Genomic DNA, 19,551 nt, shown 5'->3' with positions numbered 1-19,551 from the left:
ACTCAGGTCTTTTAAGGGGTGACAGATTGTGTTCTCTCAGTAGGCCCCAAGAATTCCCAGTTACATTTGTCATGAAACAAGCTCTGATTTTCTGAACTCTTCAAAATTTTGTTTTGGAAAGCAAACCAGGTGTAGCAAATCTCAGATTCAAAGCATCAGTAAATCTCAGCAAAGTGAACTGTTAATAACAAAGATGGTGCTGTAAAACACTGAAAAGTGATATGCTGACATGTAATAACATCCAAAAAGCAAAGAAATTCTATTTCTCCTTTGTTAGTCTTATTCACAGAGAAGTTTCTCTTTTAGATGAAAAGGATCAGATCCATAATACAAAATGAGGAAATAGCCTGAGGGAGAGAGGACTGAGAATGCAAACTGTCTCCAAGACAATCTGGTTTATGTCATTAAATGGTTTTGCTGTGTTTTGTATTGTTTCTGCAAGGTGCAGTGGAATTTGCCAAAAGATTAAAGTGACAAAAAAATAGAACTTTTAAAAAAGGAAGAAGAAACAAGGGATTTTCAGATTGAAGCCAGCAGAGATTTTTCTTACAGTAAAAATCAATCAAGCTCAGCATTCAGCAAAGCAAAGGGATGCTCTGTAAAAGTGACCAGAAATTGATGTAAATACAATATTTTCTTTTCTTCTTTTTTTTTTTTTTTTTTTTTTTGCATTTTAGGGGAAGCACACTGTGATGCACTGAAGAATCATAAGATATTAATATTCTAAACTAGAAACATAACCCCTAGAAACAGGTTAGAACAGGCTGCTTCCTGTGCACTTTTGTGAATCTGCCCCCATGAAGGTTTAGAACCTGAACCCCTTGTGATGAGCCCCAGAGATCAGACCACACCCAAAATCCAGAGAGCTCCCCCAAGGTTTCCTCTCACTGGGATGGGAAGCCTTGACAGACATTTACATTCACTTCACTTACATCTCCATTCATTAGTTTACAGTCATCATCAATCTCATCAGCACTGTCCTCATCAGAAACTTCTCCTTCCTCTGCATCCTCACTGATGTTGGCTGGAAGTTTCTTGCCCTAGAAGATAAATTTATTACAGAGGCAGGGGAGCATGCAGCTCTTGCTATGACATATTCTAAAAAAAACCCCAAATTATTCAAAGCATGCTATTTCCAGGGTTTTACTGACTGAGAAGACATTTTGTATGAACCTTAAGTAGCAGTTTCCTAAGGTCTGTTTTTTGTGAAGTGATTTAAGTTAGGGTACAGTGATAACCAGGCAGAAATCATCACCACAAACAAGAGGAGGGAAAGGACACATGAAGCAGGAGTTTACCTTAACCAGGATCTTGCCTTTAAGACTTGCTGGTGAGGGGAGCTTTGTGGAGTCATCGTTGTGCACAGAGGACAGATCCAGTTTGTCTCCCAGGATTTCTGTAAGGTACTGAGCCATTTTCTTCTGCTGCACGATGCTGCAGTGGTTCTCAATTGACAGGATCACAGGGTACCTGCAGGGACCAGAAAGCTCCAGCTGCAAATTTGGCTTTTACACCATGAAGGCTTTTCCCACTAACAACAGAGCAGGGTCCTACAGATAAACCTGCAGACAAAGCCTCTTCTACAAAGACAGCAAGTGTTGTTTCTAGTTTTAGTTTCACTGTTCTTATTTATTGTTGATTATCCAGACCAAGGCCAAGAAACAACTATGCCTGGTTGAAGATAGGACTTGTGGAGCATCTACTCCAGTGTGGTCAGTGCCAGTAAAACCACACTGAAGATGGATTTCTCTCTAGAGATGATGCATTTTTAAGATCAGCACAACAGCCTTTTATAAAGGAGTTTTGCAGGATCAAACTATCAGGGATTCATTCATTAAAAATCAATTATTTTTACCCTGACATCTGGCCTTCATTGGCTCCTCATCAGGATTTGAGCCACACCAGGACCAGACTTTCCCAGTTGATGATGTGGTCCCAGTTACCATTTTTGCAAAGGTTTAAAAGCTGAAGCATTTCAGAAGCACTGCTTTTGATTTGTTTATCATGACTTCAGGCAAACTGCAAGAAGTATCAGGCTCACAAGAAGTTTGCCTGGTCTGAAAATTTAGTGCAAGTTTATTTTCTATTTGTAAAGGCAGATGGGCTGCTTTGGGCGAGCTACTGGAAAATTTTTACAGTGATAAAGTGATTTCTATTTAAAAAAAAACAAAGGTTGCTACACACATTTTGACTGTGTGGAGGAGGAGAACAGTAACTGCCAAGGTATATGAAACTTCTCATGAATAATACTGATTTTCTGAACAATATACCTGTAGGGAAAATAACCTCTTTCTGATGAACGCCCTGCTTTGTCCACAACCAGGTTACTCTCTCTTTGGATCCTTTATTCCCTGACTTGTTTCCTATCCCTGGAGCACCCAGGTGTAGCCTTGGCAGCACCAGAGTGCTCATCCAGAGAGACAAAGTGGTTTAACTGCCAGCCCTTCACTAAAAACATTCACTGGCAAAACCTGTTGTTCCTCAGGTGTTGTACAAGCTCAATAAAGCCAGCTCCACACCCCTGTGCAGAATGACCCCTACTCAGCTTTGACTTGGTGTTTCTTTCTGAAGGATCTGAAGGATTTCCCCCAGGAAACAACTCCAAATTCTGTCTGGAATTCTGGAACAGGTCAGGGATGTACAAGGATGCCAGGGAACACTCCCATTCACAGCCCTGAGACTCAGAGGCTGGCAGGCTGGATACATACTCATTCTTGATGAAGGCATATTTGTTGATAGTTTCAATCACATCTTTGAAGAGGATTTTGGAAGTCAGAGTGTATCCATGGTGGACAATTGGTTCCCCATCCGGCCCGTCCCAGCAGTCAACTGCAGGACAGAAACAGTGACACCATCAGAGCAGGAACAGCTGGGCCAGCCTCAGTGGGGGACAATAAAACCCTGCAATTCCCTTCAGCAGCCCAGCCAGCCGTGTCCCCAAAGCAGGACACAGGCTCATTCCCACCCTGCACTCCCTCCTCTCTGTGCTGAACATCCTTCCCGGGAAGGAACTTCCTGAACTTGGCCTCGTGCTGGGACCAGCTGACTGTTCCCACTGTCTGAGAGAGCCCCAAGCAAAGAAACTCTTGTAAAAAGTGCTGAGGACTTTATGACAGGGAGAGAGGTGACAGAGCAGAGCACTGCCTTCATTGTGCTCCTGCTGAACCTGAAAAGGAAAGCAGAGGCTCTCAGCCAGGCTGCTCACACCACAGGCCAAGCCAAGACCTGCCCATCCCTTGCCCAGCCTGGATTTTGCCTGACTTTGTCTATAATATTTGTCTATTATCATATTTCCATGGAATATTTTACTCCCCTGAAGCACCCAATGGCACATCCACAATCCAACCTAAAGCAAACCGTATTTGCCTTCTGAAAAACTGTGCAAACACTTTGATGGTCAGAACATTAAAGATGAGGATGAAAGAGGCAATGTCTCAGAAAGGCAGCACAAGAAGGGATTGCACAAAAAGGTCCCCTGGTCACTGCAGACACTGTCACCATTTCACAGAATATTTCCCTGAGCAGAAATACCCACTTTCCTCTCAGGTGTGGCTGGAACTCTGCCACATTTGCCAGTCTGGCTGTCACACACTTAGCTGGGCAGGACAAGCGCCAGTGCATTCTGCCCAACATCAGCATCATCTCTACAACAGGAGTTTCACAATTTTTTTTTCCTCACTACCAACAACACCACTACTCAAATGTCTGTCTCAAGAAAATTTGCCCATTCTATCCCAACATTATTTTGTTGTTCTTTGTGAAAGGAAAACATCATTCTCCTAGGATTTTTCCTCTCCCCAGCTACCATGCCTTCTGCAGAAGCCACAAATCTTTCTTCAGAGAGGAAAAACAAGACCACAGAGCCCACTGGCAGCTCCTTTTTGCTCTTTACCTTCCACACAGCGACAGCCAGACTGCAGCACCCATGCATACATGTCCACCCTGGACTGGGACATCAGCTGATCTCCCATGAGGTAGGTGTTGTGTGAAGAGGTAATGAAATAGTGACTCAGAGGGTAGCTCATGTCCTGGTTCACTTGGTAATGCTCTGGGTTGAAGATGTCCCCCGATGGACTCCTCATGTAATTGGTGAAACCTGTCAACAAACAACACTTTAAATAATGTTTCATCAATGTTTCACAGTTTCATCCTTTTTGTTGCTGTAACATTCCTAAAACCAGCCAAAAATACATCCCTATATTCACCAGCACATTTAAGATAAAGAAACAGAACCACTACACCCAAATTGTCACCATGACCAAGTGCAATTATTGCTTTTCTCATTGCTTTGTACGTTTTCCTGCTCTGCCTTTCCTGAGAAAAATGTGTCTATTTAATCCAAACCTTATAACTTGTGCCAAAAGATTCTGCTAGGACATTGGCTCACATGGCACATAAAAGCCTCCAGAGATCTGCAGTCATATCCTGGAGTTGCTCCTCAGTGAAATCTTGTAAGATCTACAGTATTGGGCTGTGTGGAGATAGTTTTTGATGGCCCAACAGGAGATACTCTCAATACTCTTCTCTTCTCTTTCAGTATTTTCCCCCAAAAACCACCAGAATAATGACAGTACACATTGGCTTGTACAAGCTACGCTCTCTAATTTGGAAATCACACCACAAACCTGCCTGTGGAGTGGGGAGCTCTGCAGTACTGCACTAATGTCACTTCAGAGACTAAAGTTCACTCCAGAATTGACACTGAAATATCAATTATCTGTGGGGCTTTCAGTGGTGCTACCAGAAGAATTTCTTTTCCAGAGCAGTGGGATGCTTGGAAATCCTGCAGGCATCATCACCTGGGCCCTGTGTGTATTGCAATCACTACTCTTGTTCAGAAGCAAGGTTTTAGCAAGTTATGATTTAATCTTTGTGTGAAATTGCTGCTCTCAGGCCTCCAGCAGACATTTGTGCACATATCACAGCCACTTTCACAATTCAGACTGACACAAAACACTGTAACTTCCACTTCAGATCTCCCCCAAAGGTTTTTCTTTCACCACCAAGGAAAGACTCAGACTCCCATTCACACCCTGGCTTTGCTGACAGTGCTGATGCCTTTGGTCAGAGGGTTTCTGCTTCAAGACTTCCAATTCTCCTGACATTTCACTCATTCCATAAATGAATCAGTGCCTCTGTAAAAATCCTGCCAGATTTCCAAAGGTCTTAACACACTTCGACTGTGACAAGAGAAAATGTCACCTTTATGATGGTCCTTCTAGGCTACACATTTGGTGTTGATGAAAGTTTTATTAAAGGAAAAGAGCTGATAAACAGAAACAGCAGCCAAACATTTTGAACAACACACTGGGACACAGTGCCAGGGAATTCAACTCAGCCCAGCTGAATATTGAATCTCTTGGAGCACACACCATGATCAATGAGCACATCAATGATAGAGGCAGGGTGAAAACAAAAGATAAACCAAGGCAGAGCAGCCACTGTGGCGAATGGATAGAGCACAGGGTGTGTCAGCAAACACACAGCCACCCACTGGTGGCAGGTAATCAGCTCTTCCTGCAAACCAATCAGCTGCTGCGAGATCAATTCCACCCGGCAGCTGGGGAGGGCAGCAGCTGCAGCAGCACCATTGTTTGCTTTGAGCTCTTGTTAAAGTGTGATGGTTGCAATGAGTTCACACTAACTGGATTTATCAGTCCTACAAGGAAGAAAGAGGAGTGGAGGAAGGTGCTGGTGGCAGTGAGTGCCACAGGACTGCAGTGGTCACCCTCAGGGGAGGTGCACTGGTACGGCGGCACTTTGATCAGCAGACAAAGGTAAAGGGTTTCTTTAGAGACTGTGAATGAGCCCATTGTCACAGCCCAAGGTGCTCCATGACAAAAGCCAGCGCAGCTGAGGACAGGCACATGAATAAATAGGACAGGACAAAGAACAGTGAATTGTTATTTCACTCCTATTGAGGTGCAGCCAGGTGTGGGCAGGATGGTCCTGTCAGGGCTGTACCAATCTGAGGAATGAACAGGCAGCTTCAGCTTCCGTGGCTGCTGCATTTCAGTCCCCAGGGCAGCACTGGAGTTGTTTTCTGGGAGACAGGAGACGTCTAAAGTCTCAACTCCACACAGACAAGAGAGGAATAACTCCTCTGCATGTGTGTGCACACATGTTCATACATGATGTACATGCAGACACAGGTTTGGGGTTTTTAAGCAGCTCTTCCTCCTGCTGTCAGCACCAGCCCAGCAGTGAGCCCCTGTCAGCTCCTCAGTCACCTCTGTTTTGTTTGGATGTCACCAGAAATGTCCTGCATTAATTAGGCTCTAGATTAGGTCTGTTCTGTTCTGCTGCACTTGGAGCAAGTTACTGGAGGGGTTAAGGTCACAAAGCTTTTTCCAGTTGTCTCCGAAGGACCTCACCTTCTGCTTCTCTCTGACACCAGCAGAATGTCACCATGCTGGACTCTCCCTTATCCTGACCCATAAATTCTCTAATGTTTTATCATCCAGTCTGAGGCAAAGCAACTGTATAGATTTTGTTGTTGTTGGTTTTGTTTTCCTCTATGGAAACTTACAATACTTTGAAAAGCCTACTCTTTACTTTTTTAGGTATGAGGAAAGCAAGATAATGAACTCGCTTATTCATTATTTATGTGACTGCAACTGTCTGTAAAGACCAGAAAATGAAAAGAATGTCATCTGCTCCCTCACTGGCATTAGCATAAGCTTTAAAATAAATTGAAAATTTAGTCTGGAAGTAGAACAGACCTTGACCCATCCTAAGCAACCACCTTACACACTGTACCAGAAACTACCCACTTCTTCCTGCAGGAAACCAAACAACTTCTGTTCTGCCACTTTTCAAGATGACAACACACCCACAGAAATGGACAAGGCTGATTTTCTAAACATCCAAGAACTTTGGCACAGAACCTAATTCCTCAGGAAAGTGCTCCCTTCTTGGGGTCAATAAATCTGGCTGAAGATTTGCTGTTTAGGGGAAAGGACTTAGAGCCAGCCCCCAAAATAACAGCTACCACCCTGGTGGTACAGCATGGGTATATTTAGAGAGAAGGCTTCAGCAGCAAAGGTCAGGAAGGCAGGACCAATTTCATCTATCATCCCACTCAGACATTTACTCTGGATCACATCACTCCTCTTATATTAAGACTTAATTTGATTTCCAAATTGATTTGATTTCCAAAAATACCTGCAGGAATGATGCAACTAAATTCAACTGTATTTTCCAAAAGCATAAATAGAGACACCTCCAGTTCCAGCTGACTTTCAATGACTGCTGCTTCATCCTGATATGTACCTTTCAAAAATCCTCCCAAGAGATCTGGTTTTTTTAGGTTCCTCAGTAAATGGTAGATATTTTTTAAAAAAGCAAAAGGGCTGGAAACATACTTTATACAACATGACAAAATTCTACACCTCTATATTCTGCAAGCAGCAGCATTATTCTCCTGAGCCCTGAGCCAGTTCCCTTTTCCCCACAAAAGCTGCACCAGCCAGCTTACCATCAATTCCCAGGGCTCCCTCCTTCTTGTTCTCTGGGCATGGCTCAAACTTGCTGATGATTTCCAGGCAATGTTCTTTAGTCACATTTGTCATCTGGAAAAGCAGCAGAAATGTAGTGTTAACTATTAATCACAGCTTCTCTGAGCTCTCTCCATCTCCAGTCCAACAACTGGGCAGATGATCCATGGTGGGACTGAGGATTTCCAGTTCCCCAGAGGGATTCTCACTCCTGTCAATCAGTGTCAGGTCAGATCAGAAGGGGAGCTCTCTGTGAAAAGTTTCTGTGCTATTGGCAGCTGCCTGATGTGAGAGTTCTGCTTTGTAGGTCAGATCTGTTGTTAGGCACCACAGAGCGTCCAAACAGAACGAGCTTTGCCACAAGCCAATGGGATCTCTTCTCTTGTAGGATTAGAGGATTAGTTTGCATTATCAAAGGGTTTTTTTCCTTTAAAATAAAACAAGAAAATGTCTCATCTTTATGCAGCAGACAGAAAAATCTGTTAGTAGCAGGGAAACAGAGAAACAGGACATAATGTTCTCAGGAAATCTGCTAACTTCAAGGTTGCTCTGCATTCTCAGCTGAAAAAAAAAGAGTACAAAGGGAAATATTTATCTGTAAATGTTGTCATTTATGAAACCAGGGTCATTAATGCTGAGCTGTAACTTTTTTTACATAATGCAGTGTTTTAGTAACCTAATTTTAACACAATTAATACCCCTGCTATTAACTGTTGATGTGTTCTCTCTTATCCTGATATTATTTAACATTCCTGTCCTGAATGGTCCAGCAAATCCTTTCTATTAGATGCTGTACATGAAAACACAGCCCTTGTCATCAGAGTGCAATAAAGTGACCATCAATTTGGCAACACAGAATCTTTGCCTGGGGGAAAATGAAACCACCAGCACATCTGCTACAAGATCAATGCCTTTTCTGGGGGTAATTTAAACCTAATAAAAAAAAGTAAAAGAAGAAGACAAAAACCTCTAACTCTGGATTTGAACATCAATGATACTAGGTTCAAAAGATGAAGCTCTGGAAGACCAGGTTTTCCTGGAATGGAGTAAAGATGTTTTCCCTGTCCATGCTGTATGAGAAAGGGTGGCAAGGGAGAGAATTCCTCAGGCAGGATTTGGCCATGTCAGTAATTAGCTGAGTTGATTTCTGTCCTGTGGTGAGTGTTCATTTTCCCCTCACCATCTGGAAGATCAATTGACCAATGAAATGGAAACACACCCCACTTATCTAAGAAGATAACTGCCAGAGAGTTGGATTTTTTATTCATTCCTTTCATGGACAATGACTGAAAATCATGGACAGTTATGGCTTACAGGCATGAAGCTTCAGAGGAGACCATGACAGGAAAAGGACAAAGATAAGTTGAAGGACTTCTTCCTGCAGCACTGGACTTAAATCACTCTGAGAAAATTCCTTGGGCACTACAATGTGTTTCAAAAACTCTCCTATGCATTAATCATCCTCTCAACTGCTCTTTGAAAGATAATCTTCCAGTTTACACACTGAGATAGTGTGACAAAGGAATTCAGAGTTTCATCATGGGCTGTGCACTAGGTCACATGCAGAGCCAGGAACACCAGCTTTGCTCCAAGGTGCTGAATACTGGGAACAGACAGATGCTGATGGGATTGTTCAAGGGGAACACATGAAAAAAGAAAGCAATTCTAGAGATTATATTTAGGGCCTCACCAAAAGAGCCTACAGGGCAAAAAGGTGTGAGAGCAAGAAGATTCAAGAAATACTCCTAGATGAAAATCAAGAGACATCTGTCTCTTTTTCACATGCACGGCATCGAAGTCCCCACCCCTTTTTAAAGGGAATTCATTCCCAGTGGCAAGCAGGAAGGCCTGCAGCTGGAATTCTGCTCCTGGCTTGGGCCTACCTTCTGCTCAGTCTCCAAGAAGCGTTTCAGGTCATCTGTGTCCAGGTAGTCCTTGTGGTTGCTGTAGGTGAGCATCAGCAGGTACAGATCGCGCCGCGTCGACATCATCTTGTAGAAAGCACAGAACTCCTCAAAGTCCAGCGTGCCCTGGTTGTCATCTGTGTCAGCCTCCTGCAGCACACAGCAACCAGACAGTCACAACCCAACTGCCTGCACCAATTTTAGATAAACAAACCCCTGCATGAGAGTGAAGCACTGGAATTAAACGCAGGTTGAAGCTGCGTGATGTGGCTGCTAGAACTGACTGATCTACCAGCCTTGTCACAGGAATCCTCTGCACAGCTTTGAACCTCTCCCATGGACACATCCATGCCAAAAACAACTTTGAAGGTTTCAATTGTTCCACAGGGAACCCTGCTGAAGAATTTCTTCTGTCTATGGCAATTAAGTGAAGGCAAGTTCCCCTCCAACAACATGTGTGTGTCTGGCAGAATTACCCATACACATCTTCAGAAGATCATTGGAGCCCAAGTATCCTGAAATTAATTTTATATCCAGGATTTGAGAGGATATCTGTTAAATCCATGGCCATAAATTAATAAAATCTGGAAGAATACTAATTTTGCAAGTAAAGAAAAAAATCATCAGGGATTTCACATAAAGGCTTGCTGGTCCCCGCAGGGACTTTGTGATAACAAAAGCTACACATCTCCATTGTTGCTCATTAAATTGGGCCAAGGTCAGCAGAACACAATGTCAAACAAACAGCTCTCAGCAGTGCAAAAATCTGACAGATACAGAAGTTTACATGCTGGGTATTTTATTAGTACCAGCTATCAGAGGATACTGGATACTTGATTTGATAATATTTTTAGAGAGAACATAACTGGAGGAGGAAACATGACTGGGTTTCTGACCTAAAAAGTATAGCAAAAGAGCAATCTTGGAACTGTGTGTTTTCACGTTATGTAACACCAGAAGGTACCTGGTGTGTTGCCTTTTTCTGTGCATAACAATTTATCTGTGACGTTCTTCTGGAGCTCTTTCCAATTTACCAAATGGACTGTGTAGTATCTCTCAGTAGAGTGGAAACAAACCACCTGCTGAAGTATTTGCTATCTCTCCTACTGGATTTCGTGTTAAATCCTTGCTTTTTCAGGAAAAAAAAAAAAATCTTACCTTAAACATTTGCTTGACTTTCTGTCGGGGTAGGTTCACATTCAGTTTGTGCATGAGCTGGAGCACTTCACTAATACTCAGACTGCCATCCCCATTTTTATCTGCCTCATCAAATGTCTGCTTCAACCACATTGAACAGGAGTTAAGGAACAGCACGGAATATTGAAGGATATTACTGAACATCATGGATATATTATTTTTTTCACATTAGGAAACACTGCAAATGAGACTGGGAATGAAAGGTCAAGCTAATATCTAACTCTCCTCATGTTACTTCAGTAACAGCTTCTAGACTTGCTGTGCTCAACATGCCACATGTGCTCTGTGCCTATTTGACAATACAGAAGAAAAACTTCTGAGTGAATCTCAGTGTTACGTTGTGATGGTGTTCACAGGGGTCTTAGGATGAGGGAAGAGACGAGGATCTGATTCTATGTTTCTTGATTTATTATTTTATGATAGATATTCTATTAAAACTATACTAAAAGAATAGAAGAAAGGACTTAATCAGAGGGCTAGCTAAGAATAGAATAAGAATGGAATGATAAAAAAAGCTTGTGTCTTGGACAGAGAGTCTGAGCCAGCTGGACTGACTGTGATTGGCCATTAATTAGAAACAACCACATGAGACCAATCCCAGATGCACCTGTTGCATTCCACAGCAGCAGATAACCATTGTTTACATTTTGTTCCTGAGGCCTCTCAGCTTCTCAGGAGGAAAAATCTTAATGAAAGGATTTTTCAGAAAATGTCATGGCTACATTACATCACCAAATTAAATGGATGGTTTTACACTGGGAGTGAGACTGAAGAATGCACCTGTGTCTTTTTCAGTCCACTGCACTCAGTCATCTCCATCTCCAGGACAATCCTCTTTAGGAACTCTGTGTCTGGAAGCAGGGAATACAGTGGCAACTGCTTTGAAGCTCTGAGCCTAGTGCTTACTTGTAGCAAAGCAAATACTGTAAGGAATCCTGATCTTCTCCCACTGCAGGGAAAGCTCCCAGGCAGCACAGGAAGGATATTGGTCTCTGGTCCTTTGGCGTTTGGAGAGGCTGTCCTCATCGCTGATGCCTGCCATCAGGTACTTCAGCCCTGTGATCCAGGTCCGTGCTTCCTCAGCACTGGAGGACACCAGGTCCAGGGACTCCATGTGGTCCCCGTAGTAGATGCTGAAGCAGCAGTTGGGGTCGAAGCTGCCGTCGGCGTAGCGCTGGAAGATCTCCGACTGCTTCCCCTCACACACCTCCTGGATGGAGTCGATGGAAACTGCAGGGACACAGCTGCAGCTCAGCAATGGCTGCGAGCAGGCCCAGAGACAGCCCGGAGAGGGAGAGCCCAAACCTCACCCTGCACGGCCCCAGTTCACACAGGGGTTGCCTCCAACTCATTTACAGCACCCTACACCCCTGCAACCTGCATGGCCAACCACAGCACCTTCAACTTCATAAATTACCCATCATAAAATCATTTACTGCCCTTTAAAGTCAAGTACAACACTGTGGAATCCTTTGAACCCTTCAGGGAAATACCCAGGGCCTTGCCTTGGAAAAAGGTAGAGTTTTCCCCACCTAGGCTGAAAGAGAGGACTTCCCCCATGGTGCTCTGCAGCACTATTGCCAATCTAATGCAGATTGCTTCCCCCATTGGCCAGTTGACCTTGCCCACCTCAATTATTCATCCCTCATTGCCCCTACAGGCCGCTGCCCTTTGCACAACCCCTGTTCCCTCAGACCACTGGCCACTGACCCCCGTACTTAACTCTTTACACAGCACATGCTTGTGTGTTTTGTCCCTGATTTCCCTTCAGCATGGTGGAGCAAACCTTCTCTGGAATTCATCATACAAAAGGCCCTTCTGCCTCTCTTTGCTGAGCTCGCTGTGGTGAGTGTGCTGTGGACTTCACTGCTTTCCCTGAATTCTTACCCAAGATAGTGGATGGTGTTGCCTATTTCCCAATAAGCTTTTCCACAAGAGATGCTTATTGGGAAATAGGCAACACCATCCACCATCTAAACCCCACACTGCCACACAACACCTCTCATTGAGCCAGACCCTTCATCCTCCTTTGTTTACAAGAGCACAAGGCCCCAGGAGAGGTCAGAGGGGAGGTTCTGTGGCTGACACTCACTTTTGGCTTTCTCATTCTTCCGAGAGGGTCTCCAGCGAATGCAGGACCTGTGATCATCCAAGTAGTAGAAGCGGACCAACCCCTTGGAGCCTCCTCGGAGTTTGATCATCTGGGTGCCCGCCTGCATGGAGCTCATGCATCTTTCCACTGAGAGGCGAATAAAGAGAGAGCAGTGAGCCAGACCTTGCTCCCTTTGGAATTGCCTTTACGGGATGAAAACACATCAAGCAGCTGCCAAATGAACGGTTTCAGTCAAAGGATGAGGGTGCCTGTAGTGTCTGGTGTAAGAGGTCAGGTGTTAAGATCAAAAAGTCAGAAAGATTCTCGGTGGCTGTGGACTTAGCCTGTAAATGTGAAAGTTTTCATCCCCATATTGATTTATAAGAAGTGATCATATGTTGGGACCAGCACAAGGTATGTGCCTTTCTCAAGACCATCTCAAATCTGAGCTCCTACAACATGTAAACCTTGTGCTGGACACAGGGTGAAATTTCACCTGGAAACTGGAATCCTTGGCCAGCAAGGTCCCACTGCTTCTATGGATTAAGCCACTGATTCTATGGATTTGCTTAGCAGGAACCCCACAAACTTTTCATCTCCCAAATCCCCCAAACCCACATTTTCCTAGCAGGAAGCCTCTCACTTGTGCTGTACTTTGGGCCTCAGGACCTGTTCCACTCCTGAGCGTTTGGCAGAATCCCAGACAGTGCAGCCTGAAAAGCCACGAGTGTTGGGAGAAGCTCCCTCCAAGGGTCTGCTCTGCCTCTGCAGGGATCCTGCCCTTTCCTGGGGAGCTGCTGCCAAACCAGGGCTCTGGCACTGGCAGCCCCTGGGAGCCAGGTTGGGGCTTTCTGAAATCCAGCTGCTGCAAGGACTAAGCACAACAACTTCAATCCAACTGTGAGTGGCTGGCTCTGTCCCAGGAATAAATGCAGACTCACATTTTCTGCCAAGTCTCCCATTTATTTCCCCTGATGACAGAGCAGAGCCTGTGACCTGATTTTCCTCTGACTTTCTGCCTGATCCGTTTAAGTAAAATTAAAACTATTACTGTGTTCAACATTCTTTTTTTTTTTTTTTCAGCCCTAGAGATGAGAAGTGAAAATTACTGCTGAGATTCTGGATTGAAGAATGAAAATTAATACATGCAATACACATTCTAGTTCAGAAATAAATGCAAGGAGATTCTGAGGTCAGCTTTCTTTTATCAATCTTCTGCCATAAGGATTAAAGATGAATACACTGATTCCATGTGTTCCAAAATGCATCAACACCAACACAACAACTTGGGTGATTCAAGTCCACCTCTCAGGCAAAAGCAAAAGCAAGGTAAGTAAAAAGAAATGGGAAAAAGCTTTGATGTCCCTGTGCTTTAGAGCTCATGTTCAGATAAAGTCAATTAATTCATTCTGGAAAAGGTTCAGCAAAATAGACTCATTTGAAAGCAGACCTCTATGGTACAAGAAAATTTTAATTTGAAGGCACAATTCTGTAGAGTTCATTGTCCATGTTAATAAAATATTCATGGAGAGAAGGTGTGGAATTGAGAGCAAGATAATCCCTGGTGTAACATTTTACTTCTTAAAGCTGGACCCTTGTCTTCAGGCACAGATACCTTTAGAGAAAATCAATATTCAGCAGGTATCACCATAAAGGCAAGAGCTGTGCCAGAAACATCCACTGCAACATCAGATCCAAAGTCAGCCCAACCCTCTCCCAGACACTCAATCTTTTCAAAATCTGCTTTCATTCTGATTCAGAAGAAGAGAAATATTTCTCAGATTTACTGAAATAATAATTATGGGAAGCTTGAACTGATTTTCATTTCACAAGGCTCATAGGGTTTTTGAAAAAAAATTCAGTCAAAATAGCTAATAAAAGAATTTCTCTGAACATTAATCACACACACTTCAAAATCACATTAAATTTCCTACTTCCTCTTTGGGAATTATAGCAGTAAATAATCTTATTGGAAGAAACCAGAAGAGTAGCAATGGGAAAAGTATCCAAGATCACACCTGTTACAAAGCAGAAGATAATGAAGAAGTACCAAAATAAAACCACACTTTCTGCAACACCCATTTACTTTGCTTTTGCATGAAGCAGGAACACGTTCTCTGCTGTTAAAATTTTAATAAGCATCCTTAGATTGCTTTTTCCATGCTGCTGTTTATTTTGTTGGAGGATTTCTCCCCCAAAGCCACCCTGAGCACCTCACTGCAGCTGCCTGCTGCAGTTCCAGCTCCTCTGCACTGAGCTTGGGTGATCCATGGCCAGCCCCAGTATTTCAGTGTTGCCATCTTTTTGGGGCTGGTGACACAGGAGGGCACAAGAAATCCTCCCCTTCCTGTGGGCGAGCAGATTTTGTGGATCCTGGCAATGCAGGGGGAAGGAAAACCCCAAAGGGAATGCAGAGGTGTTTGGTGGGGGCACCAGGCAAGGGCCAGGACATGGAGCAGGGACGTTTCCCCACCTGTCCCTTCTGGGGACTGAAAGTTTAGAGCACTACAGAGACTGGAAGAAAGAAAAAAATAAAAAGAAAAAAGAAATCCTAGTGGTACTTATATCAAACAGAAAATGATATGGTTTTTTCCCTGAAGTCTTTCGCAGCATGTAAGTGAAAAGGGCACACTGCTGAGAAGTAGAACTGTTTCTCCTTGCCATTGTTCACATTCCTTCTTTAAGGATTCATTCCTATACTTCAGATAAAAATCCCCCAGTCTTGCAATGAATCAGGTTTTTGAAGAAATGGCTCTTAACTATCTTCAATTAAGGCTGAATTACAGCTTTTCTGTTTTTCACTTCATTAGTTCCTTTTTTTTTTTTTTTTCAGAATTCAGCTTATGTTCAGCTCTCTTCTGATCTAATGAGTTGCCTCAATTTGCATCTGAACAAAAAAATTGTGGAGAAAAGATGGATCTCTGTATACTGCAGCACAGAGCACTGTCAGAGCAAAGCAGAGCAGGGATAGAAACGTGGAACACCCAGTTCCACACGGGACTGATGCAGCAAAAAGGCTCCCAGTGATTTCTCATGCTTCTTAATAACATTTATATTTACTATACAAAGTGTTAAAGCAACAATAAATAGCAAAACTAAACAAACCATAAACCCTACAATTTGTCCTGAAACAAGGGGGGAAAAGGAGACTGATATAATTCCTATTGTTAGAAAGATGTTCTAGTGTCTGCAAATTAATTATTTATGGTTCAGTAGCATTATTGTCTTTTAGGAGTCTCTGAGTTTGATATAAATATGTGAAGGAGTGGGAGTATTTTAGCATGTGGGGATGAAAAGAAGTCAGGAGATTGAGTCATTGAGTATTTTTGTACACGGACCAGCTTTGTCAAAAGACTCCCATCCCTGGGCTCGAGGCAGCCCCAGGCTGTGTCACACACCTTTGCCCCTGGCAGGCTCAGGGACAGAGAGCATCAAAGCCCTCTGCCCCAAGAACAGACCCTGGAGGGATGAATCCTAATTGTGTGCCTCGCACCAACCACCCTCCTAAACAACATCAGGAGAGGAGAGCAGATTCCAGCAGCTCATTTCTCTCCAGAAGATGTTTGTGAGCCCAGAGAAACCCCCCAGTACATGTGCACCAGAAGGGCAAGAAAATATCCCCCTAAAATATCACCAAACCAAAACAGCTTTCCCACACACAAACAGAGGACTCCCACACTTGTCACACATTCAGCACTGCCAATCCATTGAAGACATAATGACTGCCCCATTTTTTTAAAGTCTCACTGGAAATGGTTTCACAGCTATAAGTGGCTCATCAATATGTAAACCAAAGAGCTGGCTGGCTCCAACTATTCCTGCCAGGAATATCACTTTCTTTCTAGACAGGAGGCATAAAATCTTTTTAAAAATCAATATATCAATATATTGATATAAAATATGTAATGTATCCAAGGACACAACTTATCCAGCAGAGTGTGTTGGGAATTCTGTCCAGAAGATATTTTGCCAATCCTGCCTAAGAACTGGCTGTGGTTCTCCTGGCCCAGGTACACCAGACTCACTCACATCACTCCGTTGGATCCAGTTAAAAACCAGATCACATCCAAACTCATTAATCTTCATTTGTTTCATTCTGCATCCCTCCAGCCTAATGAACTGGTGCCTCTCACCTTTTAAACCAACCATTTTATTCCTAGCACTGCTTTGTCCCCCTTGTTGGCTCAAGCTTCACTGAAGTTCAGGACTTCTACTGTTCTGCTCATTGGCCAAAACAAATCTGGAAGTGTCTTTGGAAAAGAACATTTCTCTACAGTACTGTCAGCAATGGCTGGGACAGTGTTTACAGTGTACAAGAGATGATGAAAGACTGAACCCATCCTTAAAGCACACCACCCCTGATAAATGAGGTGTTAATGGGAGCAGAGTTGTTCTTAATCCTGTGGAAATTAGGGGCTTGATTTGAGGTCAGGCTGTCAGCTCTCCATCCCTCCAGCAGCCAAGAGCATCCAGGGAAATGCAGAAGCAGAGTAGGAAGGTGTTTCTCCTCTGCAAAAATTCCCAGTGCTTGCCGAGCTATCTATGTGTCCAACTTTCTTGCTAAAAAAAAAATCTTTGATCGATGAAGCTGACAGACAAACAGGACAGAAAGTGCTCAGGGAATGGGTGGTTCTGGTCAGGCTGCAGGTTTCCTCACTGGCCATGCAGAAGTGGCCCAAGAAGATTGTTATTAAAGTGCTTTTACTAGAACAGCTGTTTTCTCTGGCCATCTCTAATCAGGTTTGCTGGGTTTATTAGCAATTTAAAGGAAAGGCTGCTGTGAGTACCCAAAGGGGATCCTTCTCACAGAGCCAGTGAAGCTTGAGAGTTTTGTGTATCTGAATTCAGAAAACAGCCTCTAAACAGTCCAGTCACCTGGTGTAGATCAAGACAGCAGAGATACTTCCAAATGCTCATTTTTAAAACTCTAAGCTACAAATAAAGATTTAAGAGTTGTACAGTACTGGCAGACAGCAAAACTGTTGTGCTGTGGATAAGGAGAAGGAGACAGAGTCTATGCAACAGAATATTTTAAAGGGTCAGCAAGTTTCAAAATGTACAATTTTGCTGTAGCTTGTCCTGAAGAACATAAATCATGAAATTATAAGTGGGGGCTTGCTGAAGACAAAAAGAACTGCACTAACATCAGACCAGGGCTGCCTCCTCCTTCCTTCTTTTCTGCTCCCCGCGCTGCTGCTGCACAAAGGTGCCACTAACTAAGATTTCAGCATGAAAGATTTAAAGGTGTCACCATTTCATGGAATGCAGGGGTTCAGCATCTTACCAAAGTGGCCAATTTTCCATCTCGGAGAGGCGACGATGCTGCCACCAACCCAGAAAAAGTCTTCAGCCAGACGAGCCACTGAGAACTTATTTTGAAGCAAGGGAGATTTTGAGATATCCATATCTGAGCTGGACTGGAAACAAGCACTGATGGCCTTAGGAGGTATCAAAATTTTATAGTACACATTCTCCATGTAGCAGAATAAAAATGTTATCAGAAAAATAGAAAACAGCCATTGATTTCCAAAACCCAGTGGTATTTTTCAGGTATTTTTCAGGTTGTTTCAGAACAGTTTCTCAGGTAATTTAGGTCTCTTTCACAGTCCAGATTTACAACATTAAAATCCCAATAAAATCCTTTTTGTTGTGATGTACCTGTGACTACTTTGAAGAATTGGGTGGGCTTCAGTTCAAGATTTTAAAGAAGACACGTGATGGAGCATGAGGCAATTTGGCATGTAGATGAAACCATTTCTGGACAGCAAGGCCTCCTGATGATATTCTTTTCCTCCTGCTGATTTTCCTTTTCCTTTGGTACTTTCCCAACTGCTTGGCATCATCAAGACATTACAGCAATTTATTGTTGTTGGCTCCTCCACCACTTCCTCCTCCTGACAGTGATTCCCACAAGGAGAAAACCCTTTGGTCACAAACAGATTTGCAGGTTCCACTCTTTCTGGGGCTCTACCTGCTCTTCAAAGCCAACCAACAACATCCCCTGCAGTAAATAATGCACAGTTAACAGCACAATCCATTCCCCTCTCTGCCCTCCTGAGCCACCCTTGCCTTTCACTGTGGATCTGCCCAGGTGCATAAGCTCTTCAGTCTCTTTCCAGGGCTGGAAAAAAAAGAAGAATCACATTTTCTTCTCATACAGCTCCTCAAAATATCATTGTACCAATCTTCTTCTCTTCTCTGAAGGTTCTCCTCACTATTTTAATGGGCATTTCTGATAAAAGAAAGAATATTTCTCTCTAGGCAGCAAAAACTAGATACGATGGAAACACAGCAACACATGTTTGCTTCAAATCCTAAATCCATCACAGGCACTAATCCTAAGCTGTGCTCCTGCCCTATCCAGTCAAGGGATTTAGGTGACACGTTACAACTGAAAAACAAAAAAGGTTTCAAATAAGTGCATTCTTCTGCTTCTCTTCTTCATCTTCATCTTCTTCTCCTCCTCTTCCTTCTTCTTCTTTCCATCTCACACCCTATTTAGGGATGCCTTTGCAGGCTGACACAGCCACAGAAGATCTTGCTCAGGGCACAGCCAGGCAGCTCCTGTGCCCAGAGCTGCTGTAACAGAACCAGGAGCACTGAGGGGGCTCCAGGACTGACAGATAAAAGCAGGTGAGGATGAATTTTTAAAAAGCACTAAGTCACTACTTCATTCCATTTGAAATGCACCCATTGAACTCCAAAGACAGAAATCTGTCACGTAGGTTATCACTTAAGCTACATTAAGTTTTAAGTACAATAGACAATCTCTCTTGCCATCTGTGATCTGTACAAGGAGCCTCATATGCTTCTACCCTGATGAGCTAAACACAAATTGCCCATTTAAAAACACATTCATTAA

The 19,551-nt window shown here is 43.3% G+C and overlaps 1 protein-coding gene across 1 annotated transcript in view; it reads right to left on the bottom strand.

Annotated features, from left to right (window-relative positions):
* The window catches only part of PLCH2 (phospholipase C eta 2), a 46,655-nt gene that overhangs the window by 18,238 nt on the left and 8,866 nt on the right, over positions 1-19,551 (bottom strand). The window contains exons 2-10 of the mRNA XM_036396362.2: positions 12,690-12,836; positions 11,584-11,827; positions 10,559-10,688; positions 9,380-9,550; positions 7,478-7,571; positions 3,893-4,096; positions 2,709-2,829; positions 1,299-1,470; positions 933-1,040 (exon numbers count right to left, since the gene is read on the bottom strand). Coding sequence (XP_036252255.1) covers positions 933-1,040; positions 1,299-1,470; positions 2,709-2,829; positions 3,893-4,096; positions 7,478-7,571; positions 9,380-9,550; positions 10,559-10,688; positions 11,584-11,827; positions 12,690-12,836 — 1,391 coding nt within the window. The remainder of the gene's footprint in view (positions 1-932; positions 1,041-1,298; positions 1,471-2,708; positions 2,830-3,892; positions 4,097-7,477; positions 7,572-9,379; positions 9,551-10,558; positions 10,689-11,583; positions 11,828-12,689; positions 12,837-19,551) is intronic.

Source organism: Molothrus ater, chromosome 23, assembly GCF_012460135.2.
Source record: "Molothrus ater isolate BHLD 08-10-18 breed brown headed cowbird chromosome 23, BPBGC_Mater_1.1, whole genome shotgun sequence".
NCBI classification, from domain to species: domain Eukaryota; kingdom Metazoa; phylum Chordata; class Aves; order Passeriformes; family Icteridae; genus Molothrus; species Molothrus ater.
Note: the sequence above shows the minus strand (reverse complement) of the source record. Positions and strands in the feature narration are given on the sequence as shown.